The 19,039-nt window shown below is 37.1% G+C and overlaps 1 protein-coding gene across 1 annotated transcript in view; it reads left to right on the top strand.

Annotated features, from left to right (window-relative positions):
• Positions 1 to 19,039, top strand: part of LOC122798727 (zinc finger protein 501-like) — a 169,249-nt gene that overhangs the window by 37,046 nt on the left and 113,164 nt on the right. Inside the window, exon 2 of the mRNA XM_044067827.1 lies at positions 711 to 837. Within this exon, the coding sequence (XP_043923762.1) occupies positions 711 to 837 (127 nt within the window). The remainder of the gene's footprint in view (positions 1 to 710; positions 838 to 19,039) is intronic.

Below are 19,039 nucleotides of genomic sequence, written 5' to 3'. Positions count from 1 at the left end.
GTTTTTTAATTTGGATTTATATTTTGTATCTGAGGATCTTGGGCCTACAGTGAATATGCACTATGCTCATTCAAACTATTCTGATCATCAGAAGCAAATATCTTGTTTCTTTATAGTTTGTCTGGGGCAGAAATAGCTTGAAATTGTGCAGTTTGTCTGCCTTAAGAGTGTCTAAACAATAAATATCAAATATCTTCATGTATGTGTAAAGTTATAGTGGTGGGACCCCCGAAATACAGGAAAGTGAGTTTTGTGATCTGCTTGCTCAAACTATTCTTTTTTTTGGGGGGGGGACTGGCATAATGGTTAATGCACTTACAGATACAAGGTTTGATTCTGACCTCTAGGCTCACAGACTGATTTAGTTACCTATGAACATATGTTAAAAATCCATAGAATTCAATTGTCTTTGCAAATTAATGCCAATGTATGTTTTTATTGCTTATTCTGCTTATGTACAAGTTATGTTATTCTGGGACTGAATGCACATAATGGGTCATCCTCGTTGTAACCCATCCTGAAATTGTTGAGTTTTCACAGAAACATTGCTGAAGTGAAAAACAAATATTTATTAATTTTTGGCAAATTAGTAATTGGTACACTCAACATTTTAGCATAGCTGGTTACTTTCTTGTTGGTACTCTTTAAATTCATGCGTATGTACAGTAAAAGAAGAACAAAACAAGCAAACAAAATGCATGTGCTTTCAGGTGCCAGAAAGCTTTGAAGATGTTGCTGTTGAGTTTTCACGAGAGGAGTGGAAGATGCTGAGTAAACCAGAGAAAGAGCTACACAAGGAGGTGATGGTGCAGAACTATGAAAACATGATTTCTGTAGGTAAGAGGAATCTCAGAAATGTAGCCTTATTTATTCAATTTTATATATTCATATTTCTTTGCAATATGGCATCAAGCCAGAAATTATGAATATCTAGTTATGCGACATTATAAAGTAGTATCCATTTCAAAAGATTCTTTTAGTGACCTAACAGTACTGTGTGACACTCTACAGCACTAGTAGGCAATACAGAATTCTTCTTGGACAGTCATGCTTATTTGATGGTCGACATCTCTACATGAATGGTGTTGTTATATGCATTGAAACTACAGAAGGTTAGAAGAACCTGTCAGTTCTTTTTCCCCATCTCAATATTAAAATGCCGTGTACTGCATAGCACATTTCTACTTTACATCAAATTGCTTGTCTGCATTTTGTGTTTTTGTGATTTGTTTTGTTCATGATTTATTTGAAATGCATTATTAGGAGTTCCAACCATTAACAGAATGTTTGATGTGACAGTAACACAAAACATTTCCAACCATTAACAAATTGTTTGGTCTGACAGTAACACAAAACAATTTCAAACATTAATAAAATCTTTAGTCTGGCAGCAACAGAAAACATTTCCAGCCATTAACAGAATGTTTAGTCAACACAGAACATTTCCATATTTCTTAATAAACCAAGTAATGTTCATGAATCTCTAAGATAAGAGCTAGAATTTTGTATAACTGGATTTATAACAGATTCTAAAACAATGGATATAAACTCTGTTTTTTTGCCTCTATTGGAAATGATTGGCCTAAAAGATGGAAACATATCCTCATCAACAAACTTTTGCATTTTGGTATGCCAAAAAATTTACCTAATTTTGGAAATGAAACATAATAAAAATCACACAACTTTGCATCAACTTGTGTGTCATATAATAAATCTAATAAAACTCTATCTAACTTATTAAAGCATACATTAATTCAGTTCACTGAGACACATTCATATAAATCAAAATATGAAATACAGTCAGAAAGTACATTTATATAATCTTCTACATTCATCAAAACCATCCCATTACCCTTGTCTGTTTTCATAATATGCAGCTCAGGTTTAGATCGAAGTTCAATCAAAGCCTGTTTTTCAACAGCTGTCATATTGAAATATTGAAATAACAAGGGTGAACTTAACAAATTTCTAATTTCCTTCTCACAAAACTCAAGATAAACTTGAAACGTATGATGAAGGGATGGATTAACAGTACTTTTTTGTGTAATAGAAAATTTTTTGCTCAACATTAACATCATGTAAAATATACTCTAAATTTAATTTTTCATACATAAAGTTTACATTCCTTTAAGGTATTAACTAAACTCACTCTACAAGATGAAATAAATAGTCCATTTTTCAAAATATCCAAGTGTTTCTCATTTAAAAAAAAAATACTGAAGTTCCAAACCAAAAAACCTCCATCCGTTTTATAGCTTTCATTTCCTTTTCCCTGTCTCTTTGATTCCTTCCATGGCTCATTGTCATCGGATCCCAAAAAGGAGAGGGATGACCTGACTGCATCAGCATAGCTACAGTTTACCATACCAGAGTTATTATTACTGATGTTGGTACTGTCCATGAAAACTGTGTCTGGAACTAAAGGACACTCTAAATTAACTTGAACATGACCTCCTATATTTATATCAACATTACCACTGAATGCTTGCTGATTATTTTCTGATAGATAGGCCCTTTCAGTTTTGCCAGCTTTACCGATGGAATAAGCTTGCCCAGTAGCATAAGCATTAGCGTCTCTGAACATTTTTTTTCTGCTCCACAAAAGTCACACACTGTCTATCTAATTTGGCCCAAATACTGGTATATTCAACCAAACAGTCAGTAAAATGTTTATTTTGATATATGAAGTCATTCAGGTTCTTAATGGAAACTTTTAAATGATTAAGTTGTTCTTTGTATTCAGTAACCAAAAGCTTCATCATTTCTATACTCGTATTATTGAACAAATTAACTAACTTTTTGTATAGCCCATCATCTTTCTATGTTCTGTTTGGAAACATTGAAATGCTTAACCCAAATGGAACTTACTGAAAAGCTATACAATGCTCAAGATACAATTTCTCATGTTCAAGAGTCTTCTATATAAATAGCTGTTTTTCAAGTGTAAAAACTTTTAACCTGCATTCTTTCAAAGAACCAACATCAGTCAGAACATTAAATGTCACAGTTTCAATAGAAGCAAATAGATTAAAGCTCAACCACATCAGATTTTCTACCTCAAAATGGCTACAGTCCGAACGATAACCAGAAGTGTTCAGTTGCCCATGATTAACTCAGTCAGCCTCTCCGCTCCATTTAAATTTAAAACTTGCTTTATTGAATTCCATCCCTGAAAGTGTGGACCCTAAGATTACCACTCTGGATAGACATTAACACTGTTTGTACCCTGGAGACCAAATTATTCAGTGATTGGCTCAAATCCAGCAAATCGTTAGGTATGGAATGAATGGTTAAGTCAAAATTATCATTCGAACCACTGACAAAGAATCCCACAGCTGAAGCCTTGCCAGCTTCCATTCTGCACACAGCACAACCAATCAAAAAAAGTGGAACCAACACAAACACACTATTAAATGTCAAAAGCAACTTTTACGAAAGTCAGCAAGTCAAACTGGAGAATCTGACTGCAATGGTTACTCAATCAAGTAAAATACAACTGCCCAGATATAAAGTTTAGTGCATTCATTCATTCATTCATTCATTCATTCATTCATTCATTCATTCAGGATCTTAATAGGAGTACCGGGTTTCTTAACTTTACTTTAGGATCTAAATGTATTAAGGTTAATTTTTTTTGATTTAGAAATTACAATGGATGTATCCTTGGGCATGTTTGATGTTACTATCTAATTTCCAATAGTCAACATCCTACTTTTATGAAGAGAAACATTGTTAGGTGTTAGTTTATCAGTATTAGTAGTCTTATTACTTCAAGTGGGAATTTTGACAGTGAAGTTAAACATTTGAGACAACTGTTTCTATTCAGAGGGTGTACATCAGCATATTTGGACAATATTATTGGAGAAGAGAGGGGTTTAAGAAGTTCTAGGTTTCCACCTATTTTAATTAGTGGTATTTCTCTTACTGGCAATAATGATAAGCAGAACACCATAGGAAAGGGGTTCATTGGTTTTCCCTTACCTATTTCATTTGATGCATTAGAAATTAGGAAACTTATTAATGAAAATTGGAAAATGGCTGTAGGAAGTATGGAGCTTAATGAAGTACTTGGAAATACCCCTAAGTTTTGTTATAAAAAGGGTTTTGACTTGAAAAAGTTATTTGAGTACATTCCATTTAATGTTAATTATAGTAAGAAAAGTATGTTTATATGTAATAGATGTAAACAATGTAGAGTCAGTAATGAGAGTTCAAGTATAGTTTTAAAACATAGTAATTTACAACTTTGATCAAAATGTAGATTTAATTGTAACTCAACATATGTAGTCTACCTAGTTTCATGTGATATGTGTCACTGTATTTACATTGGTAAGTCCGTCAGAAAGTTAAGTAAGAGAATATCTGAACATGTCCTGGTCATTAAAATAAGGATGACAAAAATGCCTTGGCAAAGCTTGCTCAGAACTGCAAAGACTTTTGGAAGTTTTTATTTTTTGCTGTAGACTTTGTAAAACCAGTTCCTTTTAGCGGTAATGTACATAATTGCCTTGAAGTTAAAGAACTCAACCTGCAAATATTTATACAAGCCAAAACTAAAATCGGTATCCAGGTAAAGGTCAAGCCAAAATGCAAGAAAAATGTATGAGCTCCAAAACGTACGTGACACACCACAGCTGAAGTAATAAAACATCAACTTTAATAAAAACAATAAAATGTATATGGTGAACGCTTTCGAGGTACAAGACACCACTTCTTCAGACCAGTAAGAATAGAAAAATGTAACACACACACTTTTAAAATTCAAAACAACTGATCAGCTACAAATAATCAAATGAAGAAAATCATTCTCTTCCATTCAAAACACTCAAAAAGTGCACAAGTCAAACTACAGATCTGCGCCACATAGCCAATCAAAATCATTAGCTATGTGCACAATTCACAGTTCAAACTGAGCCATAACAGCCAATCAACCTAAAGCAGAAAGTGCTGATTTCATACATAGTAAGCTAACCAATCAAATAAATATCTATGAACACAAATCAAAATACAGATCTACGCTCTAGCAGCCAATCAAATACAACAGGAAGAAATGCTTTCATACATAATAAACTAGAATCAAGAAGCTAGGCAAATAGTGAACTTAGTGTCTCAAACCATGATTCTTTAGTACAGGTCTGACAGATAGAGCTTCATTTATACCAGGAAAGCTATCAGCTTTCAGACACATGATCCATTTAAGTTCAGCACACACAGTCCTATTCCTTATATCACTGGCTCTCATATTTAAGTGAACAACCTCTAAAACTAAAAATATAAAAATCTGATCAACCCTGTGATTGTTCACATGCCTCGCCAAAGGGTTCTTGCTGCAGCTTTTACATATATTGTTAATTTGTTCTAAAATCCTGTCTTTAAAAGGGCAGTGCATGCAGCCACATTTGGCTTGGCAGTTATTTTCTACATACACCAATGGATTACACAGTTTTTACATTTTTTATGCTGATTGTAGGATGATGACAACTATTATGCAAAGTGTCAGGGTTGCGAATGTTTTTATGTAGGGAAGACAAACTGCCCTTTTAAAGATAGGATTTTAAAACACAATGATATACGTAAGCGTTGCAGCAAAAACCCTTTGGCAAGGCATGTGAACAAGATACTAAGTTTATTATTTGCCTAGCTTCTTGATTATAGTTTATGTATGAAAGCATTTCTTCCTGTTGTATTTGATTGGCTGCTAGAGCGTAGATGTGTATTTTGATTTGTGTTCATAGATAGTTATTTGATTGGTTAGCTTACTATGAATGAAAGCAGCACTTCCTGCTTTAGGTTGATTGGCCATTGTGGCTCATTTTGAACTGTGATTTGTGCACATAGCTAATGATTTTGAGTGGCTATGCAGCGCAGATCTGTAGTTTGATTTGTGCACTTTTTGAGTATTTGGTTGCATGGGAACGAATTTCCTCATTTGATTATTTTATAACTGATTGGTTGTTTCTGATTTTAAAAGTATGTGTGTTACATTTTTGTATTTTTACCGGTCTGAAAAAGCAGCTTTGTACCGCAAAAAACTCCCTTACTAGCCTCAGTAAGAAACTGAGATGCCTCATAAAATCCTCCAAAGCTAGTTACGAAAATAAAATTGCCAAAGATTCCAAAGACAACCACAAGGCATGCTATAGTTATGTCAAGAATCTAAATGGCAATGCTCAGATCTGCTCTGAGCTAAAACAGAATGGCATTAAATATACTGATCCGAAGGATATTGCCAATATCCTGGCAGATCGATTCAGTGCCAACTTCACCCCCTCTCACCCCCTAAATGGCCCATCTCAATACCGGAAGATTGCCAAATTCCAGTAATAACGGCCACACAGGTACAAAACGCACTCTCTAAAGCCAAGAATACAGCATCCATAGGACCAGATGACATCCCGGGCTGTGTACTGCACGAACTACAATATGAACTGGCACCTCACCTAAGTGTCATGTTTAATCATAGCCTCACCTCAGGTTTCGTGCCCACTGAGTGGCGCAGAGCTACAGTTATCCCAATCCACAAGGGGGGATCCACCTTGGATCCCGGAAACTGCCGTCCCATCAGTCTGACAAGCCTTATCTGCAAGGCCATGGAGCGTATTATCATGGAACTTATAAACCAAGACATTGGCAACCTTCAAACACTGGACCCCACCCAGTTTGGGTCTGTGAAGGGCCGATCTTGTCTCCTGAACCTGATTGACTTCTTTGAATCAGTCTCCAGAGCCATGGACAAGGGTAAGGTGGTCCACACAGCCTATCTAGACCTTGCCAAGGCGTTTGACACCATCCCCCACTCTGGAATCATAGATAAACTTACTAAGTTGGGCATTAATCCCTATGTCACCCAATGGGTTGCTAAATGGCTTACTGATAGAACCCACACTATAAAAGTAGCTGACTCCAAATCCAGCTCCAGACAAGTGACAAGTGGAGTACCTCAGGGTTCAGTCCTGGGGCCGCTCTTGTTTGGCATCTACTTCTCTGAAGTACAGGTCAACACTAAGGGACTCTGGCTAACAAAGTTTGCAGATGACTGCAAACTGGGAGCCATTATTGAATCCCAAATGATGTGGATACTCTACAAAAGGGCCTTACAGAAACAGATGCTTGGTGCCAGAGCCATGGGCTCAAGCTCAATGCCAAGAAATGTATTGTTATCCACTTTGGGAAAAAACATGTATCCATGAATTACCATATAGGCGGCAGTACACTAAACACAGAAAGTGTGATAAGAGACTTAGGGACACAGGTGGACAGTGGTCTCACCTTCGATAACCACATCGCCACAACAGTCAGGAAATCCTTCTATGTGGCACACCTCATCACGAAGGGCTTTTCATCCAGAAAAAAGGAGGTCATTGTCCCACTGTACTCATCCCTCATTAGACCCATTATAGAATACGCCCCATTTGGTATGTACCTCTCAAGACATCTGCAACAACTGGAAAGGCCTCAGAAATACCTCACTAAAAGAATCACAGGCCTAAAGCAGATGCCCTACGTTGACCGCCTTAAAAAACTCCAGCTATACTCTGTCGCATATCGTCTACTCAGAGGCGATCTCTGCTTAACATACAAGGCCATGTCAAACCCAGAGCTGTTGGACATGCTACACTTAAAGAAATCCCAATCCCTCAGAGCTACACTCTCCAGGGATCTAAACATTGTCATCACAATAAACAAAACATGCTGGAGGGATAGGTTCCTGACCGAGAGACTCCCCAGACTTTGGAATAGATTGCCCATACATGTCAAGCAGAGTGCCTCTTTGGACCTCTTCAAGAGGAACCTTGACAATTGGATGGGAGAAAGGAAATTCACCCCAGGGATCACGTCAGTCGCCCTGCTAGACAGGGGTCCAGGAAAGTAAATAATGTGGGAAGAAATAGCCAGGGAATTGTTATGGCTAGGCTTGTATAGGCCCTAGGGCTGATAGCCTAGTACCAACCTATGAACCTATGAACCGTACACGTTTTATTGTTTTTATTAAAGTTGTTTTATTATTTCAGCTGTGGTATGTCAAGTACATTTTGGCACTCTTAAATATTTATACAAGTAGATAGGTTGCCAGGTATCAATGACCATATTAATATTAAATGTCTTTTGAAAACTTAAAATAAGTTTTTTAGTAAGAAATTATTTTCAAATGTGTTTAGTAATTTATAATACTTGTATTAATATTTTTAAGCATTTAGAAAAGATTTTATGGTTTAATATGATATGTTTTTTCAGTATGTATTTAAATAGATCTTTAAGACTTTTAAAATGTTCTAATTGAAATTGTCACATGATTTCTTTGAGACTATTTTATAAAGGTATTAAATTCTGAGGAAGTTCTAGTAATGAGGTTAAAGAACAAAAGTACTAAACTTTCTGTGCAGTTATATTTTATTTGATTTAGCATCCACTGCAGTCAGATACTCCAGCTTTGACTTGCTGACTTTTGTAAAAGTTGTTTTTGAATTTAATAGTTTGTGTTGGTTCCGCTTTTTTCGTTAGAGAGAGAAAAAATAGTAAGATTGAGTACAAAGTGTGGAAATTCTTTCAAGCCTGGAAAGACTTTGCCGTTACCGTTTTTTCTTTATGTGGGCATAAGTTCTTCTAGTGACCACAGTTTTAGTGACCGGACCAGTTAGTCTACACACAAACCAGGGAAGATCAAATTCTGGACTTGGTCCTTACTCACATGTAACAGCTCTGCTCCCTGCCTGTTGTAGCCTTCTCCATGGTCAAATCAGACCACAAATCAGTCACATTAATCTTAAGACTGAAGCCAAAAGCATCCTCCAATACTTCAGTATTCAGAGACTATGCACAAAATGAATCTACTAAAACTGAGTGAAGACCTCCCTAAATTCAAAAGCCCCTTCCACTTCAATGATCCAACTTTTTACGAACAAGTTCTATCGACATGTAAATAATTGCATTGATACAGCTGTCACCCTCAGAAATAAATACAATGCAAAAATCAAAACTGAACTCCTATGGTGCAACCATAATATAGACAAGCTTTATAACAAAAGAAAACAATTATTGCAGGCAAAGATAAATCTAACTCTCCAGAAGCCCCATAAATGCTCTTGCTAAACTTAACAAGGGACTCCAAATTCTGATGAAATCAACCAAAGCCAGATATGAGGTAAAAACAGCCACCCAGATGGAAGCCTTCTTTAGCTATGTTATTAATGTCAGAAGCAGTGCCCAGCACAATGCAGCACTAATGGTAAATTATGCTACATACCCACACTGAGAGGACATTGTCAATCTACTAGCAGACAAATCTGGCTCCAACTTCACCCACCATTTCCCCTCACCCCATCTAGTATTCTCAGAACAATTCAAACATCCCCCATCAAATTTCCCAAGAACAATTTTTCAAGGCCCTATGTAAGTTCAAGCACAATTCATCTATATGGCTGGATAAAGTACAAGGCTGTCTAATGGCTAGGCTGAAACGTGAATTGTCAGCCTCCCTGAAAAAAAACATTCAAATTTAGTCTTGAAACAGTTTTTGTGCTTGGATGAATGTAGAACAGCAATAATCATTCTGTTGTACAAAGGTGGGGCTACAACAGGCCCGGGTAGCTACAGACCTGGCTTGACCAGCCTCATCTGCAAGGCTATGGAAAGGATCGTTATGGAACTAATAAATAAGGATATAGGTAACATATAGGCAATCCAGTTTGGATTCATCAAGGGTATGCCCTGCCTAATGAACCTGATTGACTTCTTTGAAAAAGTCACAGAGGCAATAGATGAGGGCACATCAATGTACACTGCCTAGCTGGATCTTGCTAAGACAGTTGGCACCATCACACACTCGAGCATCATATAAAATACTCTCACAGCAAAGTGTTAACCTCTATATAACTTATGGGATAGCAAAATGACCTACAAACAGAAAACAGGCAGTAAGGGGAATGACTCGACCTCTGTTTCATAGCCTAGTCTAATCGACAACTAGAGATCAGAATTAAACTCTGTACTTTGTGTTTATGAGGTAAATACTTTAACCATTATTGCAAGAACGAAAATAAAAATAAAACCTGCTGCACACCTTGTCGCTAATAACACCAACTGTACAAAAGCCAGGATATGTCTATTAAATAAAGAGTTGTTGGTGTCAGCTCCAGTTACCTTAGTGGAAAAGCAAAAAGCAAACAGCAAAAAGGCAAAAACCAATACATGTATTGGTTTGAAAAAGCATTTGTTGCGAAAGCGCTTACCACCATTTAACTTGTGGATCCAATAAACTAGTTTTTTAATATTATTTGGAGTCTTTGAACATCGTGTGCTGCTTGACTGCAAAGTTGTTTTTACCATTGGACTGCACAGTCGTGTTTCACTTTATCGATGGTCTGAACAGACCGGGACTAATTGAGCGCTGTGGAATCTTGGTTTTTGCCTTTTTGCTGTTTGCTTTTTGCTTTTCCACTAAGGTAACTGGAGCTGACACCAACAACTCTTTATTTAATAGACTTTAACCATTATGCTAAACCTTCCTGCAGTCATGTGACCATAGTTAAAGCTTTTTTATACCTCGTGCTCCTTATTTTTTTCTTATATCTCTGCTGGTGCTTGCATATGATTTTTTAACATCTTTATTGAATTATCACTTATGAAACAGGTAAACTTACATTTATTTAAAAGTAAACCATATTAATAAGTTCACATTTACAAACATTATAGATCACATATAATGTTCTAAACAATATAATTAATCCATCATTATATAAATTGTTCAATTCCTGCCTTCTCTTAAACCTCTTTTCTCTTCCAAAACATTTTTCTGCATGTAGTTTTCCCACAATTTCCATTTCTCTGTGTAATTTACTCCTACCCTTTTCTAAAGATCCCAGTTCCTGTTCTTTTATCTCTTTTACAATATTCACTTTCTCAAATATGGTTGGTTTGGACTTTGCTTTCCCAGCTCAAAAAAATTATTTCCTTAATTACGCTGAACTGGTTGCCTAATTTAGCTGACAGACTACTCTGTAGAGAATTCTAAAAGTCTCCCCACTCATTATAGTCTGAAGAATTTGCTTCCAGGTACCTTTTTCTTCTCCATTACACCTCCATTTGCAATCTACCTGAGGAAAAATTATTTTGAGTCTGCTTGGGGTATACAAGCGCCTATGGGAACACTTCCAGGGAAAAATCCTAAATCTCGTATACTTTGCTGCATATTTTTGAGGCATACATATGTCCTCCCATTGTTTCTTTGTAAATTGCTTATCTAATCTGTCTTCCCAATATTTTCTGCCCTCCTCTGAATGATTGCTATAGTTATCATGCAATATTTTATATTCCCTACTAATTATCCCTTTTCAACAGCAGTTTCTGTTCTAGATTCCAATAAAAACTCAACCAGTGCAGGTATTTTATTTAGGATTCCCCTATTCCTTTCTGTTTGTCTGTACTCTGATATCAGTCCCTGCTAAGGAAGGCAATCTCTTGCCTGCTGTCCGACTGTCTTCTTGGCCTTTTCCCATTCTAGTACGTTTCCCTGTCTTATTATTTGTTCCCAGTACCTTGGTTCCTTTGCTAGCTTTCTCCAGTAAATTTTAGCTCTGTACCCCTAATTGCAGTCATGCCACAATCTTCTTTATCCATTCCCGTGTTGGCTTATTTCTTAGAATACTTTCTTATACTTTATGAATATAATATTCTATATGGCTGTTGTTAATCTCATTAAGGATCTGCATCCACAATTCCACTTTCTCTGTGTTCCTTGAGTTTTGTCTCTGCTTCATAATCATACCTTTCCACTTTGAATTGTAGCTTTCTGCTCATGTTCTATACAAAAGCCTTAACAGTGTAGCTGTAAAGTATCCCTTCAAATCAGGTATCCCTGAACCTCCTTGGTCTGTTGCAAATATCAATTTATCCCACTTGACTCTTGCCTTCAACTCATTATTACTATCCACAACTTCTCTGGTTGATAGAAATATGCCTAACCTGTGCATAAAACTAAAGGGACTAAAACCATTTTTACTGCTTGTATGTTGCTATCCATATCCTTAGGCAAGAGCTTACAGTTTCTCAGTTTTTGTATTATCATAATCTTTGGCTACCATAACAGCAATCTTTTTAACACATACTCCTAAACAGGTATTGCTGAATCAATACATAATTCACAGCTACAGTCTTTGTTTTATCTTCATTAATTGTATACCTTAAAACGGTCTCAGAATATTCCAGAATACTGAGATGTCCTTTTCTGGTTTTATCAGGTACAAAATCTTATCAAGTGTAAATAAAGCCAGCTTTTCATGAACACCATACCAACTATTGAATTTCTGAGTCCCTTATTTTCTTTGCCACTGGTTGTAAATATAATGCAAATACAAAGGGGAAAGAGAACGTTGCTACCTAATTCCTCTGTTCAGAAACAACTTATCATAGAGGAACCTCTTCCACATCCCTCATGTATCCTCCTAACTAACCTTATTATTTTATCAGGAAATGCAAACGCACCCATTGCCCTACTCATAAAATCCTACTTAGTCTATACAATGGTTTCTCTGCATCAAGATCCCTCAAATCAATGGTATTTTCTTACATTCTGCTTCCCTCTAAATTATCATTGTTCTGTCACTGTTGTCAGATGTTTGCCTCCCCTCTGCAAAACCACATGGATCCATATCTATAATTTTTGGCAACACTTTTTCTATTACTTCAGTCACTATAAACATAAACACTTTATAATCATGTTTTAAAATTGAAATGAGCCTATATGATGCTGGATCTGATAGGTCTTTACTGCCTTTAGGTATTACAGCCACCACAGCTTTCTCCAGTATGTTGGTGTGTCCCCTCCTTTTAAAATACTGTTAAACAAAACCTTCTAGATCTTTATTACTTCCTTGTCTCCTAGCACCCACACTTCCACTGGAATGCTATTTATTCCTGGAGAGTTTCCTGCAGACTGGCTGTACATCACCATTGTTATCTCTTCTCCTCCTATCTTGTCAGTTGTTCAGTCTCATTAATCTCTAACCTTGGACTATTTAAGTCTTCCATACATATTTCCATTTGTGCTTCTTGATCTCCACACCTCTCAGCATTATACACATTTTCATAAGACTTCCAGAATACCTGTAATACCTCTACAGGATCTCTGGTTATTTTTCTGGTTATAGGTTCCCTAAGTATGGCAACAACCCATAATACTTCATGTTGCCTAAGTCTTTGTGCCAGATGTTTTTGTGCTCTGGAAATATTATCAAAAACAGTTGCTTAACAGCAATCTTTCTAAACGCTTGCATATTATCCAGGTGCTCCCTTATTTTCTCTACAATTGCACCTCTACATGTTCTGTGAGATTGTTCTTGTTAGTCTTCCTTTCTTTTATTTCTACCGTATTTTTAAACTCCACTTTCATTTTATCCCACTTAGTATCTATAACTTCCGGAGTACTTTCTATCTTCCCTAATAACTCACAAATAATTTCCACTACCCATTCCTGAAATTACTCTTTTAAATGGCTAGGTGGGGAAGTGCCAGTGTCTCATGTTTACTTCATTACCCTGCATTTTTATCTTAGTAATTATTGGTGCATGATCTAAAATAGTTATTGGATGTGTCAAAGCTCTCAATTAAATGCACATGTTCCCATGAATTGTAATTCTGGTCTAGTATAGCTCAGCTATTGTACCTTGGGGAATTATGTGTAAATTATTTCCAAGTTTCTAATACTGAATTCACGTCTACCATACTAAATATTTTCATAAATTTCTTCCAAAACCTACCTTATTTTGTTTTATATTCCCTCCTAGGTCCCTCAGATACTTCCTCATTGTTATAAATCAAATTATATCCCCCATGTATAAGTAATATTCCCTGTTGAAGACTGATCATAATTTTTTTAAGCTCAGTAATAGCAGTTTCAGGTGGAGTACAAATTAATGTCAGTGTGATCCTCATCCCTTGCTCATAGCTCGTAACCACCATAAATCTGCCTTTATTATCTTTTTTTCTCCTCTTCTATCACTATTGGAGTGCCTCTAGCAAGTAATATAAGTACTTCTGTTTTCCTTTGTCCCTGATATTCAGTTGAATATCCATCCTGAAATCCTTTCTTTATCAAGTTGACATGCTCAGTTCTTTCCTAATGTGTCTCCTGTAGAATGGCTGTTTGCACTCTGCATTTCTAAATATAATTAAATACTCTTTTCTTTTGGGGCTACACAGTGGTGCAGTGGATAGGGTTGTTGTTTCACAGCAAGAAGTTCCCTGGTTTGATTCTCGGCTGGGATGCCTTCTCTGCAGAGCCTGCATGTCCTCTCTCTGTTTATGTGGGTTTCCTCCAGCTGGTCTGTTTTCCTCCCACATTCCAAAGACATGCATTAGGTGGATTAGACACTGTAAAGTGGCCATAGGTGTGAGTGTGCAAGTGTGTTGCATGGAAGAACAGCCACGGTAGAGCTAGCCACCTGGCAGTGTGAACCTTGCCTCTAGATGATTGTCACTATTGAAATGACACCTCAACCAAATGTTCAGAAATTGGAAAAGGGGTTGCAGATGGATGGATTACCACCTATTTTATATGACAGCTTTTTTAAATGTCTATTTATAGCTTTTGTGATACATGCACCCACTAATGTTTGGCAGATCTATCCTTTATACAGTTCTGTCTCATCAAAATTGGAACCTATGTCACATTTTACAAGACTTTTTGTTTTACTGAAAACCCTAAAAAAAGCATACCCCCCAGAACACTCCCATAACCTGTTAACTTAATAGAAACACACAACGCTATGCACATATTCAAATAATAAGTTTAACCCTCCTAAAATGAACAATTGTCCCAAATAGAGGTTTCCATGTTAAGATGCATGTTATTGCCTGTGTTTCTACTTAAACAAATTGCTGTATTTTCTTTTTTTTTTTTTTTTTTATATTTATTCCTCCCAGATGTGAAAAACAACTTGCATGCTTTCAGAAACATTAACCTTTAGCCTTGAAGAAACTAGTATCGTGGCTTTTTATTACCTTATAATCAGGTTGTCTCCATGGAAAAGCAGGAGAGAAAAAATGTAGCGCTCAGCTTCAGGCTTCTAAAGGAAAACTTTTCAATATATTCAGTGTTCTTTTATTCACGTTTCCACTTAAAACTTGCTATTAGATTAATACAAGGGCCTTAATCCAGACATTCACCTATGCAAAAGTATTAGAAAACACATCAGTTCTACATATGTTATGATGTGTGCACATTGCACCCCATTCCCCACCTCTAAAACCCAAGATTACAGCCTATTAACTTAAACATGCTTTTGTCTAGCCTTTTTTTGTATTTTTGCATTGTAACATGTACGTTTCTTAATAACAAAAAAAGAAAGGAAAACAGGGCATCTGTTTACTTTAGTATGTTTATCGCATACAAAAACAACTAAAAATGCATTCCTATAAAACATACAGTTTATATCATGAAAGGTTTCATAGAAATACTGTTACGAAGAGACATTTTTACTTGCAGTTACCATTTTCCTCCCCCCCCCCTCAGTGAACTTTCAAACGTTAATGACTTGAAGTAAGCAAATGCCTTTTAGCTCCGCACAAGTTTAACAAAGTCAAGAAAAGTCCACTCTTTGCACTTTCCATTCTGCAGCCATATTTCACAAATGTGATTGATGCTTTTCAGTCGCACATTTATTCACTAATTTCTTTGTTGCCGATATTCTTTCTGTTCATTTCCATCTCTCAGCTCCAGACTCTGGTTCAATTCCAAGGTGTTCCTGATTCTTCTAGTCAACTCTTGTACTTTTCTGCATCTCTCAAGCATTTTCCTTTGAAACAATCGAAAAGGTTTCCCTCACAAAGTCTCTCGGTTTGCTTTATTATCAGAAGAATGACAAAGAGTTCCCTTTTCTTGATGGCTAACTTTTTGTCGGACAAACTTTTGTAGCACATCCTTAGCCTGCTCTTTATTAAAAAATGACTTTGATCTTTCCGGAAACATATCTTGAAGACAGCTGGATACAACACCTTGTGTATCACACCTGCCTCTCAATATTCCCTGATTGCTGGAATAAAGTTGTTTCTCTTCTGCCAGGTGTACAGAGAATAATCATTTTCCACAAACACTTTACTATCTCCAACTTTTAATACTTTTCCCTTTTACAAGTTTTATTAGGATCAGCTTTTTCTTCAGGTAGGTTTGAATAATACAGGTCTTAGTTGCTATTTCATGGCCAGGTTTGGAGCATACACACTGTGTGCCCTTTCAATTAGCAGTTCCTGCTGTGGGATACCTGTCCAGTTGCTTGTTTGTGCCTTCATAAAATTAATACAGTCGGTTTCTTCTAATTCTCAGGTATAACAGAAAATCTCAAATTTTCGTTATGTGCTCCGTCCTCTAATTCTACAATTTTTTAAACATCTCTTCTTGAGCAGTCTCATAATTAGCCAGCCTTTTCTTCATTTTGACCTCTGATTTTTGCAGTATTATCTCCTCTTCTGAATATTTAAAGCTTCTTCCATTTTTTCAGCCTTTTTGTTATTTGACTTTCTGTACTCCTTCATTGTTTCATTCATTTAATCAGCTCTGAGCACATATGACTTTTTTCCCCTCTACATTATTGGAAGCCAAGTCTTGCACCAAATATGGAGCTTGAACTGCTTTTTTGCTGAATAGCTGCAGGATTCTTCTTAGTCTGTGTTTTCTCTTCACCTGTTCTAGTTGATTTTTCTGATGAAGTTTTGCAAATGGATGCAGAACAAAAGCGCTTATCTTTAATACAATCATAAATTGGTGGTTCATTTGGCTATTTCCGTATCTTGGTGTGGAATAGTTCCAGTCTGTATTTCATTTTTGTGGACTTACTAGTTGGTTTTCTTTCAGGTTCTCTTAGTTCCTTCTTTGCTGGCATCCAGGCAGTGCACTTACTAGCCAGTAACTGAATTTACTTAAAGTAGCAGAGTCATGGCCCTTGTCTTTCAGTTTTTTTTCATACTGAGAGAGCTAAAGTTAGGTTCTTGGTCAGTGTGCAGCCATCTTAGAAAGTCCTTATTTGTTTTTACATAACTTGAGAACTTTTTTGTAAATGTAAATGTACTTTCTGTTCTTCAATAAAAATTTGACCGCTTCCTGCTACCGGTTACTTCCTTTGGACTGTTTGCAATTTGGCTTTAACTTAACTAGATTTATTCTGTCTTGCTGATTTGGTGTTTGGTGCTGTGACTGTACCTTCTCCAAAAGGTCAGTATTTAATGGCGTGCTGCAGGGCTCAATTAATGGGCCACTCATCTGAGGTTAAAGCTAATGATGACTGCAAACCTGGTGCCATCATAAACTGCATGTAAGAGTTTGTTTTTTGGCCATCATAAACTCCCCAGAAGATATTGTGATCCTGCCAGAGGTCCTGTCCTAAACAGTCTGTGCCAAAAACTTGGACTGAAAGGAAATGCCAAGAAATGTATAATTATATCCTTTGGCAAGCTTGACTTCCTTTCTGACTACAACATTGACAACACAACACCCCCCCCCCCTTGGAAACTGATCTGGTAGTTACAAGACCTGGGAACCTATGTTGACATTGAACTGTCCTTTGAGCACCATGTATTTATTACTGTAAGAAAGTTCTTTTCATTGCATTTGTTATGTTGAAGGGTATGGCATTCAGGTTCAAGGGCATAATTGTTCTTCTGCACGCAGTGCTCAGTATGCCAATCATTGAATATAATGCCCTTTTGATTTGTACTTTTCCAATCACTTGTCACAGCCAGAACAACCACAACGCCTTCTCAATAAAACAGTCAGGGTCCTAAATCATAAGAGCATCTCAAGTCTTCTCTCTTCTTAGTATCATAAAGGCTACTGAGAGGTGACCTGCGCCATGTGTATACATAGCTTCATCGGTGTATACTAGGCTAATGGCCCTGGAGCATTTACAAGCATATCCCATAGAAGTGCCCTAGCATCATGTTGCCTGAAGTTAGTTCCCAGTGCCTCTATCAAGTAGTCCCTGGGGTGAACTTTCTATTACCCATCCACTTATCAAGATTTCTCTTGAAGAAAGACAGCGAGGTGCTCTGCTTGACATGTATGGGAAGTCTATTCCAAAGCATGGGCAGTCTCTGGGTGAGGAACCTGTCCCTCCAGCATGTTCTGTTGATTGTGGTAATGAGGTTGAGTTCTCTGGAGCATGTGGTGCCGAGGGAGTGGGATTTCTTTAGATGTAACATTTCTAACAGACCTGGGTCAGACGTGGCTTTGTAAGCCAAGCAGAGATTGCCACTAAGTAGGCGATATGAGACAGAGAGTAGCTGGAGTCTTTTGATTCTGTGTGTGTAGGACATGTGTTTAATGCCTAGGATCCTCTTCATGAGGAACTACTGTGGCCTCTCCAGCTGTTGCAGGTGTCTAGTGAGGTACATGCCAAATGGGTCATTATACTCGATAACTGGTCTAATGAGGGAAGAGTAGACAGAGAGACGATGACCTCTTTTTTCCTGGATGCAAAACCCTTGGTAATGAGCTGTGTCACATAGAAGGACTTTCTGACCACAGTAGCAATGTGTTGGTCAAAGGAGAGGTTGCTGTTAACTTGCATCCCCAGATCTCTTATAATGCCTTCAGTGTTCAGTGGGCTCCCATCGATGTGGTAATTAGTGGGAATTGAGTTTTTACCAAAGGGGATGATGATACATTTTTTGGCATTATGCTTAAGACCATGGTTTTAACACCAGTCATTGCTCTCAGTGAGGCTTTTGTGTAGGATGTCTGCAACACTTGGGGAGTTATTAATGGCTGCCAGCTTGCAGTCATCTGCGAACTTGGTCAGCCAGAGTCCCTTTGTGTTGGCCTTGACTTCTTAAAAGTAGATGCTGAACAGGAGATGACCCAGGACCGATCCTTGTGGGACTCCAATTGTGACTGTTGGCAGTCTGAACTGGAGTCCGCTACTTTCACACTGTGTGTTCTATCTATGAGCCAGTTTGCAACCCACCTAGTGACATAGGGGTTGATGCCTAGTTTGGTAAGTTTACCAATAATTCCTCAGTGAGGAATGGTATTAAAGGCCTTGGCCTGATC

Source organism: Protopterus annectens, chromosome 3.part1 (genome assembly GCF_019279795.1).
Source record: "Protopterus annectens isolate FY-2018-M chromosome 3.part1, PAN1.0, whole genome shotgun sequence".
NCBI classification, from domain to species: domain Eukaryota; kingdom Metazoa; phylum Chordata; order Ceratodontiformes; family Protopteridae; genus Protopterus; species Protopterus annectens.
Note: the sequence above shows the minus strand (reverse complement) of the source record. Positions and strands in the feature narration are given on the sequence as shown.